The following is a 13,890-nucleotide window of genomic DNA, read 5'->3' on the forward strand; positions in this document are numbered from 1 at the left end:
TGTGGTACGCGGGCCTCTCACTGTTGAGGCCTCTTCCGTTGCGGAGCACAGGCTCCGGACGCGCAGGCTCAGCGGCCATGGCTCACGGGCCTAGCCGCTCCGCAGCATGTGGGATCTTCCCGGACCGGGGCACGAACCCGTGTTCCCTGCATCGGCAGGCGGACTCTCAACCACTGCGCCACCAGGAAAGCCCACACTCTATTTTTTGACATAGGTTTTAAAAAATAACTTTCGCTTCTATACAAGTATATTTAAGTGCAGGCCAAAGTTTAAAAACAGAAAAGCAACATAAAAAAGAATAATGAAAATTTCACATTTCAATAAGTGTGCAAATTACTCTTCCAGTTAGAAAAATAAGCCAGCTTAAAAAAAAAGAAAAACAAGCCAGTTGACTAAATTAATTCCAAAGAATGAAACAGTCAAAGAATTCTAGGAACAGAATGAATCTGAACTATAATGAATGCTTCATTTCTAATTTTCCAGGTGAGGGTCCTGAGTCCATGCTGGCAAATACATTTAAGCTCACCTCAGACTGTTTTCTAAACAATGAGAAATATTATATCATTCTCTCTCTCTCTCTCTCTCTCTCTCTCTCTCTCTCTCTCTCTCTATATATATATATATATATATATATACATCTCACACATGAACGATACCAGTGAATGCCTTATAAGCGTCTTGACTTTTAAAAAATTGAAACACTAAATCCAGTTTGCTCTAGTCTCACTAGCTGCTTGCAATGTCCTAATGGCCTCTATTTCTACAAAAACTTCCAAAAAAACTTATAAGATTGAACCAAATTCAACACCCAGCAATTATGCCTTCCACAGTTCAAGTGGCTTCTGCAGTTAGGATGATTTTACTGCAGTAGTATGAATTAAAAACTCCCAAACCTTAACCACCTCACTTTCTGAGCAACCTCACGTAAACCACTTCTTTAAGATGGCCCCTGATTTCCTTATTTGCAGAAAAAAGAAGAGATGAGACAAAAATTGAGTAAATGCTATCTGTAAAGGACTGGGAGTATCTTAACAAAAAGGAACTTCAGGGACTTCCCTTGTGGTCCAGTGGTAAGACTCAGTACTCCCAATGCAGGGGGTCCGGGTTCAATTCCTGGTCAGGGAGCTAGATCCCGCATGCATGCCGCGACTAAGAAGCCCACATGCCACAACTAAGAGTCCACATGCTGCAACTAAGAAGTCCACATGCCACAACTAAGAAGTCCACATGGGACTTCCCTGGTGGTCCACTGGTAAAGAATCTGCCTTACAATGCAGGGGACACGGGTTCGATCCCTGGTCAGGGAACTAAGATCCCACATGCCGCGGGGCAACTGAGCCTGCATGCCGCAACTACTGAGCTCGCATGCCTCAACTAGAGCCCGTGTGCCACAAACTACAGAGCCCATGCATCCTGGAGCTCATGCGCCACAACTAGAGAGAGAAAACCTGCATGCCACAACTAGAGAGAAGCCCACGCACCACCATGAAGAGCCTGTGCACCACAACGGAAGATCCCATATGCCGCAACTAAGACCTGATGCAGCCAAAAATAAATAATAAATAAATCTTTAAGAAAAAAAAAAGTCTGCATGCCACAACTAAAGATCTCTCATGCCGCAACTAAGACCCGGCACAGCCTAAATAAATAAATAAAACAGGAAAACAAAAAAGGAACTTCAGAAATAAACACAAAACAACACAAAGGAAACATTCAAAGTACATATAAAGTGAACAACTAAATTAAGAAAAGATCATTAAAAAGATTACAAGTCTCTATGAAAAATAAACACAATTCTGCATCAGGATGATAGGATTATGGATGCAGTTTCTGAAGTTTTCTTTATAACTTTAAAAACTGACTTAGGGCTTCCCTGGTGGCGCAGTGGTTGGGAGTCCGCCTGCTGATGCAGGGGACGCGGGTTCGTGTCCTGGCCCGGGAGGATCCCACATGCCACGGAGCGGCTGGGCCCGTGGGCCATGGCCGCTGGACCTGCGCGTCCAGAGCCTGTGCTCCGCAACGGGAGAGGCCACAACAGTGAGAGGCCCGCGTACCACAAAAAAAAAAAATGGACTTAATATTAAATTCTTAACAGGCATATACAAGATATCAAAGGTCTAGAGAAGCCTTTCAGGAGTTGTGTGCTGGAGAAAAATGTTGTGTTCTCAACTCATATCAACCTAATTAGATAGTACATGCTCCTGGAGCAAAGGGAAAAACAGCCAGACATTACAAGCTGTATATCATCTAGATAAATGTCATATAAAATAAATTACATTCTTAGGAAATGCCTGAGTCAGGACTTTAAAAAGGAGCATCAAAAATCTCCCAAAGAGGTGTCCTGCAGTACTTTACATACAGGTTCTCTCCCAGGCTCCAGATCCCGTCACAATTTTCTCCTATGTTAAAACAAGGGCTATATTACCTACATTGCAAAGATAATGGCAAAGCTAAATATCATATATTTAAAGTGACTCATAGTATGCTTGGTTCATTATAGGTGTGGCTTTTAAAATTGCACTTTGATTAAAAGCCATGAGTGGAATTGACCAGTGTAAAAAGTATTGTAATAACCATATTTTAAAAAACCAATTTTTCTCTTTTGCTAGATATTGCCTTTTTGCCAGGCCAGCATCTGCTTGCTGTTGGTTGAAACCTAAGTTAGGTCAAGTATCTGCTTTCAGTATGTACCTAGAGACTGATGCTTTTGAAAAACTACAAGGAAGTGTGAAAGTAAAGTTAATCACTGACATTGCGTATACTCACATCTGTTTTGTTTTTATTGGACTGAATGTCTTTGGTTCAGGTATTACCTTTTCAGGCCAACTGCTTAATGCCTGATAAAGCAGGACACATAACTCAGAAGCAGAACATTCCACATAGAGTCATCATGAAACAAAAATGAGGCAGAAAGCTATGTTTCAAAGCCCACTCAATTACTAAAGTCCAAATTCATATCCTGAAAAAGGCATACACCCAGAGTGAGATCTGCTCAGTTCAACGAATTTAAAGGTAATGAAATCTGTATATTAACCAGCAGGCCTGCTCTTTTTTCAATGCATTTACATTTTCTTTTCACCTATAAAAACAAAGAAATTAGAGCGGTGGACCTCAAGGCATTTGGTAAATATGCAAGATCCAATTATTTATGAGATAACTTCACAAGGTGCTGAACATGACACACATATATAACACTAGTTATATTAGGTACTTTAGCATATGGCTGAATTCAGTGCCCCACATTTGAAAGAATCAACACAGCCTGAAACCGAAGTTGTCAATGTTTAATATTTGTCTGAGATAGCACCTTCCTGATAGATGATAGACAGATGATAGATCTTCCTGATCTTTGAGCCTGCCACAGATTTATAGATTCACTCTGCTCCCACCAACACCTTCCTATGCCACCCTGCCTCTGAATACTGAGTTCAAGACACTGTATGCCACTTCTGAAAGTCACAGCACTCCCTAAAGGGTTGCGTTGCTTAAAATGCAGATTTGCAAAAATTTTCCAAGAATAATATGGTATTTAGGTGGTCATCCTTTCAATAATAGGCCCCATAACAGATAGTAATAGATTTCCGGCTTCTGGCTTCCTTTTTCTGGGAGGTGGAAATCAGTGGTTATAGAAGCATGTGCTATCCTATCAAGCTGCTCATCCTCAACTTCCACTTTTAGAGAAGATAAACTAACGGAAACTGGATTTAACCCTCCTCCTAAAACAACAGAAAAACTAGACAAAATGAATGAAAAAAAAAATGGTTCAAGATATTGGAAATCAAGCAATGAAGGATCAACTGTTTCCAAGTAACTTAAATGGTTATTTAAGTTACTATTTTTGAGCATCCCAGAACAAAGCTCAAAAATATCTACACAAATACAAATATATTCAACATCCAATAAGGCAAACGTCAAAATGTCCAGAATCCAATCAACTATAAGCAGGCACGTGAAGAAGCAGGAAAATATGACCCATAACAGGAGAAAGATCAATCAATTGAAATTGACCCCAAACTGACACCAATATAAGAACTTGTAAACATGGACATTAAAAGAGTTATAATTATATCCAATATGTGCAGAAGCTATGGGTATTGAGCATGTTAAGTAAACATGGAAGATATTTTAAAAGACCCAGATTTAATGTCTAGAAATAATGCTACAATTTCTGAAGTGAAAAATGCTCTAGAGGGAATTCATGGCAGATTAGACACTGCAGGAGAAAAGATTAGTGAACTTGAAAACATAGCTATAAAACTATACAAAATGAAATGCAGAGGAAAAGACTGAAAAAGGAAAAAAATAAAAGAACAGAGAGTTAGTGAGCCTTATGACAAATTTGAGAAGCCTAATATACATGTAACTGGAATCCCTGAAAGAGGAATCTGGTGACAGAAAACAATATTTGAAGAGATAATGGCCAAAATTTTTCCAAATTTGATGAAAACTATAAACCCATGGATCCAAGTAGACCAACAAATCTCAAGACAAGAAACATGAAGAAAACTGAACCAAGATCCATCATTATCAAATTGCTTTATCCAGTAATAAAGAGAAAAATCTTAAAAGCAGCCAAAGAGACACATTACATAAGAGAAACAAAGGTAAAGATGACAGCAGATTCTGCATCAGAAACAATGCAGTACAAAACAGTGTACTGAATGAAAAAAAATTATCAACCTATAATTATTTACCCAGCAAAATTATCTTTCAAAAACAAAGATGACCTCAGGAATTCCCTGGCAGTCCAGTAGTTAGGACTCTACACTCTCACTGCCCTGGGCCTGATTTCAATCCCTGGTTGGGGAACTAAGATCCCACAAGCCGTGCAGTGTGGCCAAAAAAAACCAAAACAAAAACCAAACCAAAAAAAAAAAAAAAAAAAGCAAAAAGCAAAGGTGACCTAGAGGCAAATTCACAGACAAATTCATACAGACAGAAAGGCAAATTCATAGAGAGAGAAAGTGTAAGTGAGGTTACCAGGAGCTGGAGGAGTGGGAATGGAGCTGGAGGAGCTGGAGGAGGGGAGTTATTGTTTGATGGGTATAGAGTTTTTGTTTCAGATGATAAAAAGTTCTGGAAATGCGTAGTGAGGATGGTTACATGACATTCTGAATGTGCTTAAATGTCACTGAATTGTACACTTTAAAAAGGTTAAAATGGGGACTTCCCTGGTGGCGCAGTGGATAAGGTTCTGCGCTCCCTATGCAGGGGGCCTGGGTTCGATCCCTTGTTGGGGAACCAGATCCCGCATGCATGCCACAACTAAGAGTTCGCATGCTGCAACTAAGAAGCCCACGTGCCACAACTAAGGAGCCCGCAAGCCATAACTAAGGAGCCCATGAGCCACAACTATGGAGCCTGCCTGCCGCAACTAAGACCGCACACAGCAAATAAATAAATAATTTTTTTTTAAAAAAGGTTAAAATGGTAAAATTTTGTGTTATGTATGGTTTACGACAATTTTTTTTAAAAAGAATTTAAAAAAAGGAATATTGGAGAACAAAAGGAATATAGTTCTCCATCTTACAGGAATAAACCTCAAGACATAAGGCCCAGTAAAAAAAAAAAAAAAAAAAAGGGTAAGTTTCAAAATATGTGCTGAATAATGCCACTGATATAAATTTAAAAGCACATAAAGGGAATTCCCTAGCAGTCCAGTGGTTAGGACTCAGTGCTTTCACTGCAGTGGGCCCAGGGTTCAATCCCTGGTCAGGGAACTAAAATCCCTCAACCCACATAGCATGGCCAAAAAACTAAAATAAAATAAAAGCACATAAAAACACTATACTTTGTCATGTATACATATAAAAAGTGACAGATTAGTGGTTGCTTAGGGGTTGAGGGATAGGAGTGCGAAGACAGTTTAGACTATAAACTTATTCTATGGTAGTAGTTGGCTCTTACAGAGGGAAGGAAGACAATGCAATTGGAGACGGGGTTGCCAACAAGAAGGACAGAACTTCGCAGAGACCAGAGCATGTTTGACAGCATGTCTGAGAGCCCTGGTGCCCTGCTGGACTCCTATGGTCTCTCTTGCTTCACCTCTCAACAAATCCCCACCTCACCACTGCAAGGCGTTTCTCCCAGGTGGGCCCCAGTCTGATCCTTTTGCCTTTCAGGCATCACCACAGCCTGATATACAAATGGTAGCAGCCAGAATTTACTAGGCAGAATGTCTGGGGCATGGAGCTGGGGCAGAGGCCAGAGCTAAGAGAAGTGCTTGGGGACTTCTTAAAGTTAGCTATCTTCTCGTGGGGTCCTCTACCCCCTGGGAGTACACGAAGACTTTCCAGGGACTACCAGGCATAGTTTTTTAAAGGTATCCATTTCCTCAACTTCCATATAAACTCCTTTCTAAAAACCATCTGCCTGAGAACATGCCTGGAGTGCAGTACCCCATCTCATCTCCTCAAATTTTTCTTTTCCTGTTTCACTAAAAAAAAAAAGCATATATACCTACCATATGATCCAGCCATTCCACCTCTAAGTATTTACCCAAGACAAAAGGAAATATATACTCATACAAAGACTTGTATGTGATTGCCACAGCACCTTTATTTATAATAGCCCCAAACTAGAAACAAACTCAATGTCCATCAACAGATGAACAGATAAACAAATTGTGGTACATCCACATGATGGAATACCACTCAAAAAAAAAAAAAAAAAAAGAACTACTGATACACACAAAACATGTATCAATAATTATGCTGAGTGAAAGAAGCCAGACCAAAAATGCAAACTAACCTATAGGGACAGAAAGCAGATCAGTAGTTGCCTGGAATAGAGGAGCAGGAGTGAGGAATTCCAAAGCAGACGGAAACATTAAGGGGTAATAGATATGTTCTCTACCTTGCTTGTGGTGATGGTTTCCTGGGTGTCAAACTTCATCAAATAGTATACTTACAATATGCACAGTTTATTGTATGTTAATTATACCTCAGGAAAGCTATTTTTAGAGGAGAAGTAAAGATACGGAAAAGCTAAAAGAATTCATTACCAGCAAACCTCCACTACAGAAATGTTAAAGGAAGTTCTCCAAGCAGAAGGAAAATACCAGTTACAAAACAAGATCTGCTCAGAGGTACTCGGATTTTCTTTCTTATTGATGTTGATTTTCATTTTTGAATTTTCAGGTTTGGAGCCACGACACTGCTATCTAAATAACTGAAGTTACACTGAATATACATTCAGTCCAAAAGTTTTCACTCACTGTTTTTTCTGACACGATTACTGCTATCAGTGCATAGTGCTGGGGATTAAAAATAAGTATGAAGAATGATTTACTATTTTAGTTCTTAACATACCAGCTAAAATTACACCAGACTGAAGATGTTTGGAAAACATCACATCAGAGAAATATGTTTCTTGCCATCCTAAGTATGGTTTTGTTGCATCTTGGCACTCTGTGTTTCCCCCCATGATCAAATCAGATTTATAATGCAAGTCAGGAAGAAGCTTAACCTCCCAGAATCCAGAAACACTCCATGCTCTTTATGTCAAAGAAAGTTTATACTCATTTGAAATTTCCATGAAACTCACCTACTAGAGTCAACAGGACATGAATTAAAGTACTATATCCAAATAATACCCTCTCCCACTCTGCAAGTCACCTACATTTTCAACTGTTTCCCTCACATAGTCCTTTACAGGGTGTACAAAAAAAAAAGGAATTCACAAATCCTATTGGTAAAAGTATAACAAGGGGTACAATATTTTTGGAGGTCAATTTGGTACCACCTATCATCAAGGACACATTCCATTGCAGGGAATTTACAAATAATATAGTACAAGTGTCCCCAAAATACATGCACAAAGATATTCCCTGCACCAGTATTTTTGACAAACTGCAAACTATCCAAATATCTATCAAAAGGGGATTAGTTAAATAAGTTATGGTACAACATTGTTATATAATATTACATAGCCTTTAAGAGGAATGAGATAAATCTGCACGCACTGATATGGGGAATATCCTGGTGGTCCAGTGGTCAGGACTCCGTGCTCTCACTGCTGAGGGCCTGGGTTCAATTCCTGGTCGGGGAACTAAGATCCCACAAGCCACATGGTGTGGCCAAAAAAAAACCACGGATATGACAAGCTATCTACAAGATGGTAAGGGAAAAAACAGGTTAAATAACAGCTTGTATAATATTAGTCTATTTGTAAGACAGAAAAAAATTGTTACCCTATCCCTTCTAGTTGTATATTCACAGAAAGAGATACCATAAATTCGTTCATAGCAGCTATTTCTGGGGGTCTGAAGATCTCCAGAGACACTTTTTCCTTCAAAAAAATCAATACTTTTGTTAAAAAGCATGCATTATTCTCAATAAAAACTTTAACAAGAAACAAAATACCCAAAGGCTAGTGACAGAAATTACTAGTGTCTAGTAAAAGAGAAGTGACACAGTTAAATTTAAACCGGGTATTCAGACCCTGAATAAATTAGAATTTATAGAATTAGAAATTTAGAAAATACTCAATATTAGATGTAATATTTTTAAAGCACATCCTTAAGGAAAAACAATCACTCTTATATAGGGAACTAAAAACTCACATTTATCATGCCCTGCCCCACACTCTCACTGCATATGAGAACCAGCATATGATTGTTACAAAATACTATTCATTCTAAAATGTTTAGTTAGATTAAGCAAACCAGCTTTTCCACATGCACATCAAAACAAATCAGTAAAACTAGTTTTGAACACAAAGAAGAAGAATGGCTGTCATAAATCTGTGTAAAGAAATGAAGTATGATCTTTATTTGCTCTGATATAAAATCCCACAATTAAATGTTTAGCTTCTAGAACAATGTTTCTCATAAACCAGAGAAATCAAATTATAGTCCTGTCTTCCACTGATCCTAGAGAAAATTTCTTCTCCATATAAGCATGCCCCAATGCCTACATGGCTAAAAATAAAGATGAAAAATTACAACTGAAAAATAATTGCAAGGAACTCAAAAATAATTACTACTGGCTCTGTAAGCCTAAAATTAAGAAAAAACTGGTATCAGAATTCACCAGTGTAAAAAGGATCACATGGGAATCAACAGACCTTAATGAAAAGTTTAACCTTTACTTGAATGAGGCAAAGGCTACAGTTTTATAGTTTCCCCAGAAAATTAGGACACTTAATAGCTATTTAGAGAGAAAGAACTATGAGTTACACCTTTTTCACCTCACAGTTATGCCCGTTAATTGTGTGGAATTTCTGAACAACAATTTTATCAACTGTATCATGATCATCAAAAGCTACAAAAGCAAATCCTCTTTTCTCCACTCTGCCTGTCTTCCATGGTTGAAAGACCAACTTCTATGGTTTCAATCCTGCCATACTTTTCAAAGTAGTCTCTCATATTCTTCTGTATCTTCTTTAACACCACCAACAAAAAGTTTCTTCACTTTCGGAAGGGCAGCAGGCTTTACAGAATTCTCTCTAGAAACAGCTCTCTTTGGTTCCACCAAACACCCATCAACCTCGGCGGTCCTGCACTCACTGTGCATCCACCTCTTCAACGCTAGAGTAAGTCACAAAACTAGAGGTCCTGGGAAGTTTTGTTTGGCGGCCTCTCATCACTGCACAATCCGTAAGTGTGCCCCATTTCTCAAAATGTTTTCTTAAACTATAATCTGTAGTTTCAAAGTTCAGACCTCCAATAAACAGTTTTCTCAACAGCGCTGGTTCCTTTGGATCACGGCCCTCGTCCTGGTGGCAGCAGGCTGGGAGTGACCTGGTGGTGGTTTTACCTCCATTTTGAGACCAGACTCACCTCTTCCAACTCCAGTTCCATATGGGACCGCCAGAACGAGGCCTCCCCATACTTTCAATTTAGTGAATTACTGCTCTTCCCCACACACCATGTTCTTCATACCTCTGTGCCTTTTTATATATTATTCTTTCTTTCTGGTTCTCCCCTCACCTACTCCACTTCAAAAACTTTTACTCTGTTATACGGTTAGTTCAAACTTTGCAAATATTTCAGGCATATGCGGATGCTCCTCTTTCTTTTGTATTCTGAGGCCCCTATGCATTTAGGTTCAACTGTCACATTTGTTCTTCACATGTCCATCTCCCTGTGGAGTTTGAGGATAGAAAGTATCTATCCTCAACACACACATATTCAATAAATGTTTTCTGAATCAAGTTTTTGCCACCACCTTTGAAGTAATGGTTGTCACAATCACTTTTACACTTTTTCTAAAACATTTTCTTTAAAGAATATTTGCTGTAAAGTACTGTCAAATTATTGAAAGTAATCTTTTAAAATATAAGGCAACACATATTCAAAATTAAACTAAAATGTAACACTATTTAATGAGATGTTTACCTTATTGCTGGAAAAAAGTCACATTAATTTCACTATATTTAAGGGTAAAAAGGGCAAAACCAAGTTGTACTTTTTGATACTCAAATACTTGAAGGAAAATAAGAATGGCATGAAATTTCTAATATACCTTTCCTTCCTTAAGTTAATTAGGACTTTTATTACGTTTTAAAAACAGGGCTTCCCTGGTGGCACAGTGGTGGAGAATCCGCCTGCCAGTGCAGGGGGCACAGGTTCGAGCCCTAGTCCGGGAAGATCCCACATGCCATGGAGCAACCTGTGCCACAACTACTGAGCCTGCACTCTAGAGCCCGCGAGCCACAACTACTGAGCCCACGTACCACAACTACTGAAGCCCGCATGCCTAGAGCCTGTGCTCTGCAACGAGAGAAGCCACTGCAATGAGAAGCCTGCGCACCACAACAAAGGGTAGCCCCCGCTCACCTCAACTAGAGAAAGCCTGCGTGCAGCAACAAAGGCCCAATGCAGCCAAAAATAAATTAATTAATTAATTAAAAAAAAAAGACAAAATGGTACCTTAAATCAAAAGCTTTTGACAAAATTCAACACCCATTTATGATAAAAGCCCTCCAGAAAGTGGGCTCAGAGGGAACCTACCTCAACATAATAAAGGCCATATATGACAAACCCACAGGAAACATCATTCACAATAGTGAAAAACTGAAAGTGTTTCCTCTAAGATCAGGAACAAGACAAGGATATCCACTCTTGCCACTATTATTCAACATAGTTTTGGAAGTCCTAGCCACGGCAATCAGAGGAGAAAAAGGAATAAAAGGAATCCAAACTGGAAAAGAAGTAAAACTGTCACTGCTTGCAGATGACATGATACTATACGTAGAGAATCCTAAAGATGCCACCAGAAAACTACTAGAGCTAATCAATGAATTTGGTAAAGTTGCATGACATAAAATTAATGCACAGAAATCTCTTGCATTCCTATACACTAACAATGAAAGATCAGAAAGAGAAATTAAGGAAACAATCCCATTCACCATTGCAACAAAAAGAATAAAATACCTAGGAATAAACCTACCTAAGGAGGTAAAAGACTTGTACTCAGAAAACTATAAGACACTGATGAAAGAAATCAAAGATGACACAAACAGATGGAGAGATATACCATGTTCTTGGATTGGAAGAATCAACATTGTGAAAATGACTATACTACCCAAAGAAATCTACAGATTCAATGCAATCCCTAGTGGCATTTTTTACAGAAATAGAACAAAAAAATCTTAAAATTTGTATGAAGACACAAAAGACCCCAAATACCCCATGTAATCTTGAGGGAAAAAAACAGAGCTGGAGGAATCAGACTCCCTGACTTCAGGCTACACTACAAAGCTACAGTAATCAAGACAATATGCTACTGGCACAAAACCAGAAATATAGATCAATGAAACAGAAAAGAAAACCCAGAAATAAACCCATGCACTTATGGTCAACTAATCTATGACAAAGAAGGCAAGGATATGCAATGGAGAAAAGACAGCCTCTTCGATAAGTGGTGTTGGGAACACTGGGCAGCTACATGTAAAAGAATGAAATTAGAACACTCCCTAACACCATACACTAAAATGAACTTAAATAGTTTAAAGACCTAAATGTAAGACCGGACACTATAAAACTCTTAGAGGAAAACATAGGAAGAACACTCTTTGACATAAATCACAGCAAGATCTTTTTTGACCCACCTCCTAGAGTAATGGAAATAAAAACAAAAATAAACAAATGGGACCTAATGAAACTTAAAAGTTTTGCACAGCAAAGGAAACTATAAACAAGACAAAAAGGCAACTCTCAGAATGGGAGAAAATATTTGCAAATGAATCAATGGACAATGGATTAATCTCCAAAATATATATACAGCTCATGCAGCTCAATATTAAAAAGACAAGCAACCCAATCCAAAAATGGGCAGAAGACCTAAACAGACATTTCTCCAAAGAAGACATACAGATGGCCAAGAGGCACATGAAAAGCTGCTCAACATCACTAATTATTAGAGAAATGCAGATAAAAACTACAATGAGGTATCACCTCACAACAGTTAGAATGGGCATCATCAGAAAATCTACAAACAACAAAAGCTGGAGAGGATGTGGAGAAAAAGGAATCCTCTTGCACTGTTGGTGGGAATGTAAATTGATACAGTCACTATGAAGAACAGTATGGAGGGTCCTTAAAAAACTAAAAATAGAATTACCATAGGACCCAGCAATCCCACTACTGGGCATATACTCAGAAAAAAACATAATGCAAGAAGATACATGTACCACAATGTTCATTGCAGCACTATTTACAATAGCCAGGTCATGGAAGCAACCTAAATGCCCATCGACAGACGAATGGATAAAGAAGATGTGGTACATATATACAATGGAATATTACTCAGCCATAAAACGGAATGAAATTGGGTCATTTGTAGAGACGTGGATGGACCTACAGACTGTCATACAGAGTGAAGTAAGTCAGAAAGAGAAAAACAAATATCGTATATTAACACATATATGTGGAATCTAGAAAAATGGTACAGACGAACTGGTTTGCAGGGCAGAAATAGAGACAGAGATGTAGAGAACAAACATATGGACACCAAGGGGGGAAAGCGGGTTGGGGGGGGCGATGAAATGGGAGACTGGGATTGACATATATACACTAATATGTATAAAATAGATAACTAATAAAAAAATATCAAATAGAAGGAGAGCAAAAAAAAAAGTGCACAGTCTGCTTCCCTTAAGCACTACCAGTATACTTTGCATTTAAGTTGCTTACGTGAAGTCTTGAGCAATAGATTCTAAAAGCTACAATTTTTTTTTTTTTTTTTTTTTTTTTTTGCGGTACGCGGGCCTCTCACTGTTGTGGCCTCTCCCGGTGCGGAGCACAGGCTCCGGACGCGCAGGCTCAGCGGCCATGGCTCACGGGCCCAGCCGCTCAGCGGCATGTGGGATCTTCCCGGACCAGGGCACGAACCCGTGTCCCCTGCATCGGCAGGTGGACTCTCAACCACTGTGCCACCAGGGAAGCCCAAAGCTACAAAATTTTGATTGATTGAAATTAAATATAGCTTTATTGTTAAAAAAAATTACAAAATGGTATCTTAAATCAAATGCTCACACAGACAGCCATCTCTTTATTCACTCACCTTCTTCATCTATCCATTTCATGGTGAAAAGCTGTTCGGTGTCAAAAGAACACATGTCTCGAACCTCATTACAAAGGCCCTCAAAGGAGATTGAAGGTTCAAAATGTGTTATCATGATATCCCTGAAAAAGAAAAGGAGTTTTAAGTTAGACAATGACTAAGACTAATAATGTTCTACATATTACTGAATGCCTGACCATTTGATGGACTTCAGTTATTTTGTGTGTGCACCAGCCTGTGCCACTTCCAGTAAACTCTCTCTGTAAAAAATAAAATACCAACATTGAATAATGCTTAAAGATTAAAATAGTGATTTTGTGAGAAAGCTTAATTCAATCTCCCCTCCTCATTCAGGAAGCCTAACTGCTCTAACAGATAGTAG

At 38.8% G+C, this 13,890-nt stretch overlaps 1 protein-coding gene across 4 annotated transcripts in view; it reads right to left on the minus strand.

Moving 5' to 3' along the window:
- The window catches only part of PRKCI (protein kinase C iota), a 78,048-nt gene that overhangs the window by 49,038 nt on the left and 15,120 nt on the right, over positions 1-13,890 (minus strand). For all 4 annotated transcript variants that reach the window (XM_029214907.1, XM_029214908.1, XM_029214910.1 and 1 more), the window contains one exon: positions 13,509-13,630. In XM_029214907.1, coding sequence (XP_029070740.1) covers positions 13,509-13,630 — 122 coding nt within the window. The remainder of the gene's footprint in view (positions 1-13,508; positions 13,631-13,890) is intronic.

This window comes from Monodon monoceros, unplaced genomic scaffold, assembly GCF_005190385.1.
Source record: "Monodon monoceros isolate NGI ecotype Baffin Bay Population unplaced genomic scaffold, NGI_Narwhal_1 Super_Scaffold_11, whole genome shotgun sequence".
In the NCBI taxonomy this organism is placed as follows: Eukaryota; Metazoa; Chordata; class Mammalia; order Artiodactyla; family Monodontidae; genus Monodon; species Monodon monoceros.